Genomic DNA, 2282 nt, shown 5'->3' on the forward strand with positions numbered 1-2282 from the left:
GAAGATGGACAAAGGGCGAAAGGCAGAGGAAGACCTAAGAAGACCATCCATAAGGTGGTCAAACGAGATCTACATGTAAACGGTCTTTCTGTAGACATGATACATGACAGAGCACAATGGCGTCGTTTGATTCATGTAGCCGACCCCACTTAGTGGGACAAGACTTTGTTGTTGTTTTGTTATTTATTTAATATTATAATTTATCTCATAAAATTTGTCTTATATATTATTTTTTTCATCTATAGCATCATGATTTTAAAAATTAACTATATTATAACATACCGTTTAATTAGGATATATATAAGGAAGAGAATTAATATTTTTTAAAGTGTTATTTTAAATTAATTTATCAAAAAACATTTCAAAAGAAAAAAGAGATATTAAAAACAAATTTAGATGCATTGAGGTACTGCATAATTTTTTTTTAAAATTTTATTGGAGATGTTTATTTTAGGTTATTAGTTGAATGTAATTTTAGATTTTTATAGTTAAAATTAAATTTAAAAATAATTTTAAGTAAGTAGTCACAAAAATTAATATTCATTTCAAGATGTCTCTTTTAAAATTAATTTTTTGGATTTAAATTTTGTAATTTTTATAATCAATGCCAAATTTCTCTTAATATCTTTTTGAGCAATAGCTAAAGTAGCTCCCAAAAATAATGTTATTATACCAATGAAAGCTATTCCATTCATTATGGTAGGTATAGCTATGAAAAGAGGAAGAAGTCTAGCTACAAGAAAGATTCCCGCCGCTACCATAGTAGCAGCATGTATAAGAGCAGAAATTGGAGTAGGCCCCTCCATAGCATCCGGTAACCATACATGAAGGGGAAATTGGGCAGATTTAGCTACGGAACCGCAAAATAACAATAGGGCACACAAAGTAACAAAAAAAACATTAAGATAATTATTAAAAATCAAGTTATTGAATATTTGAAACAAATCCCGAAATTCCAAACTACCCGTTATCCAATAAAGACCTAAAATACCTAATAATAAACCAAAATCCCCTACACAATTAGTTACAAATGCCTTTTGACAAGCATTTGCTGCAATAGGACGTGTAAACCAAAAACCTATTAATAGATAAGAACACATTCCAACTAATTCCCAAAAGATATAAATTTGGATCAAATTCAAACTAGTAACTAATCTCAACATTGAAGCATTAAAAAACTCATAAGCAAAAAATCTCAAATATCCTTGATCCTGAGACATATAATTATCACTATAAATAAGAACCAAAATGCCAACAGTAGTGATTAATATTAACATAATAAGGGTAAGTGAATCGATCAAGTAACCAAATTCTAAAGAAAGATCATTATTTATAGTCCAAGACCACACATATTGATAGATGAAACTCTTATTGTTATTTATTTGATCGATCGACAGCGCGACGGAAAAAAGCATAACTATACCTAACAATAAAATACTGAGAAAAGCCCACCTACGTTGAAGATTTTTTGTTACTGTGGAAAAAAATAGAAGTTCCGCTTAAAAAAATTTAAATTGGACTAAAACTAAAAAGGTAACAGATTAACTATTAGATTTTTTTCTAAAATTGTTTATATAAAAAAATATGCCATAATCAATATTATATATATAATTTTTTTAAAGTAAAATTTATCGTATGAGTTATATCAATAGGTCAAACCTCTTAAAATTTTTATAAATAAAAAAATAACTAATTTATATTCGTACGATATATAAAACAATTACTATATTATTATTATATTATAGATTAAAATTCACTAATTTAAATTTTTTTTCATTTTTAATATAAACATTAGAAATAAATAAAATTTTTATAACTAGATGTAGTATAACAAAATATATATAATATTAATTAATTTTTTAAAAATTCTGAAAAAATATTTTCTTTCTAATAGAGTGTTATTAGAAAATTAACATTATAAAAGTTAATTTCAACCAATACGATATAATAGGTTATTAAATATATTTAATACAAAACACATTGAATATAAACTTTTGTTGAGTTTAAATTTTAAATAATTTTTAATTGAATTTCGAATATTCTTATTTTAAAGAGTTAGAATATTTTAACATAATCTTTTTCGTATCTTTTTAATTGAGTCTTTGATTTTTTAAATTATAAACTTTATTTATAATTAAAGGTAATATTTCAACACTATCAGTTAGCCACACATACAAAAATACAGACACAATTCTATAATTATAATTATAATCTAACTTTATAAGCAATACAATGAAAGTATATATAAGTAATATAACTAAATTTTATCTATATCTATAGTC

The 2282-nt window shown here is 24.4% G+C and overlaps 1 protein-coding gene across 1 annotated transcript in view; it reads right to left on the reverse strand.

Annotated features, from left to right (window-relative positions):
* LOC127748517 (NAD(P)H-quinone oxidoreductase subunit 5, chloroplastic-like) overlaps window positions 1–2282 on the reverse strand; it is a 16572-nt gene that overhangs the window by 3159 nt on the left and 11131 nt on the right. Inside the window, exon 2 of the mRNA XM_052263102.1 lies at window positions 609–1498. Within this exon, the coding sequence (XP_052119062.1) occupies window positions 609–1498 (890 nt within the window). The remainder of the gene's footprint in view (window positions 1–608; window positions 1499–2282) is intronic.

Source organism: Arachis duranensis, chromosome 6 (genome assembly GCF_000817695.3).
Source record: "Arachis duranensis cultivar V14167 chromosome 6, aradu.V14167.gnm2.J7QH, whole genome shotgun sequence".
NCBI lineage: Eukaryota > Viridiplantae > Streptophyta > Magnoliopsida > Fabales > Fabaceae > Arachis > Arachis duranensis.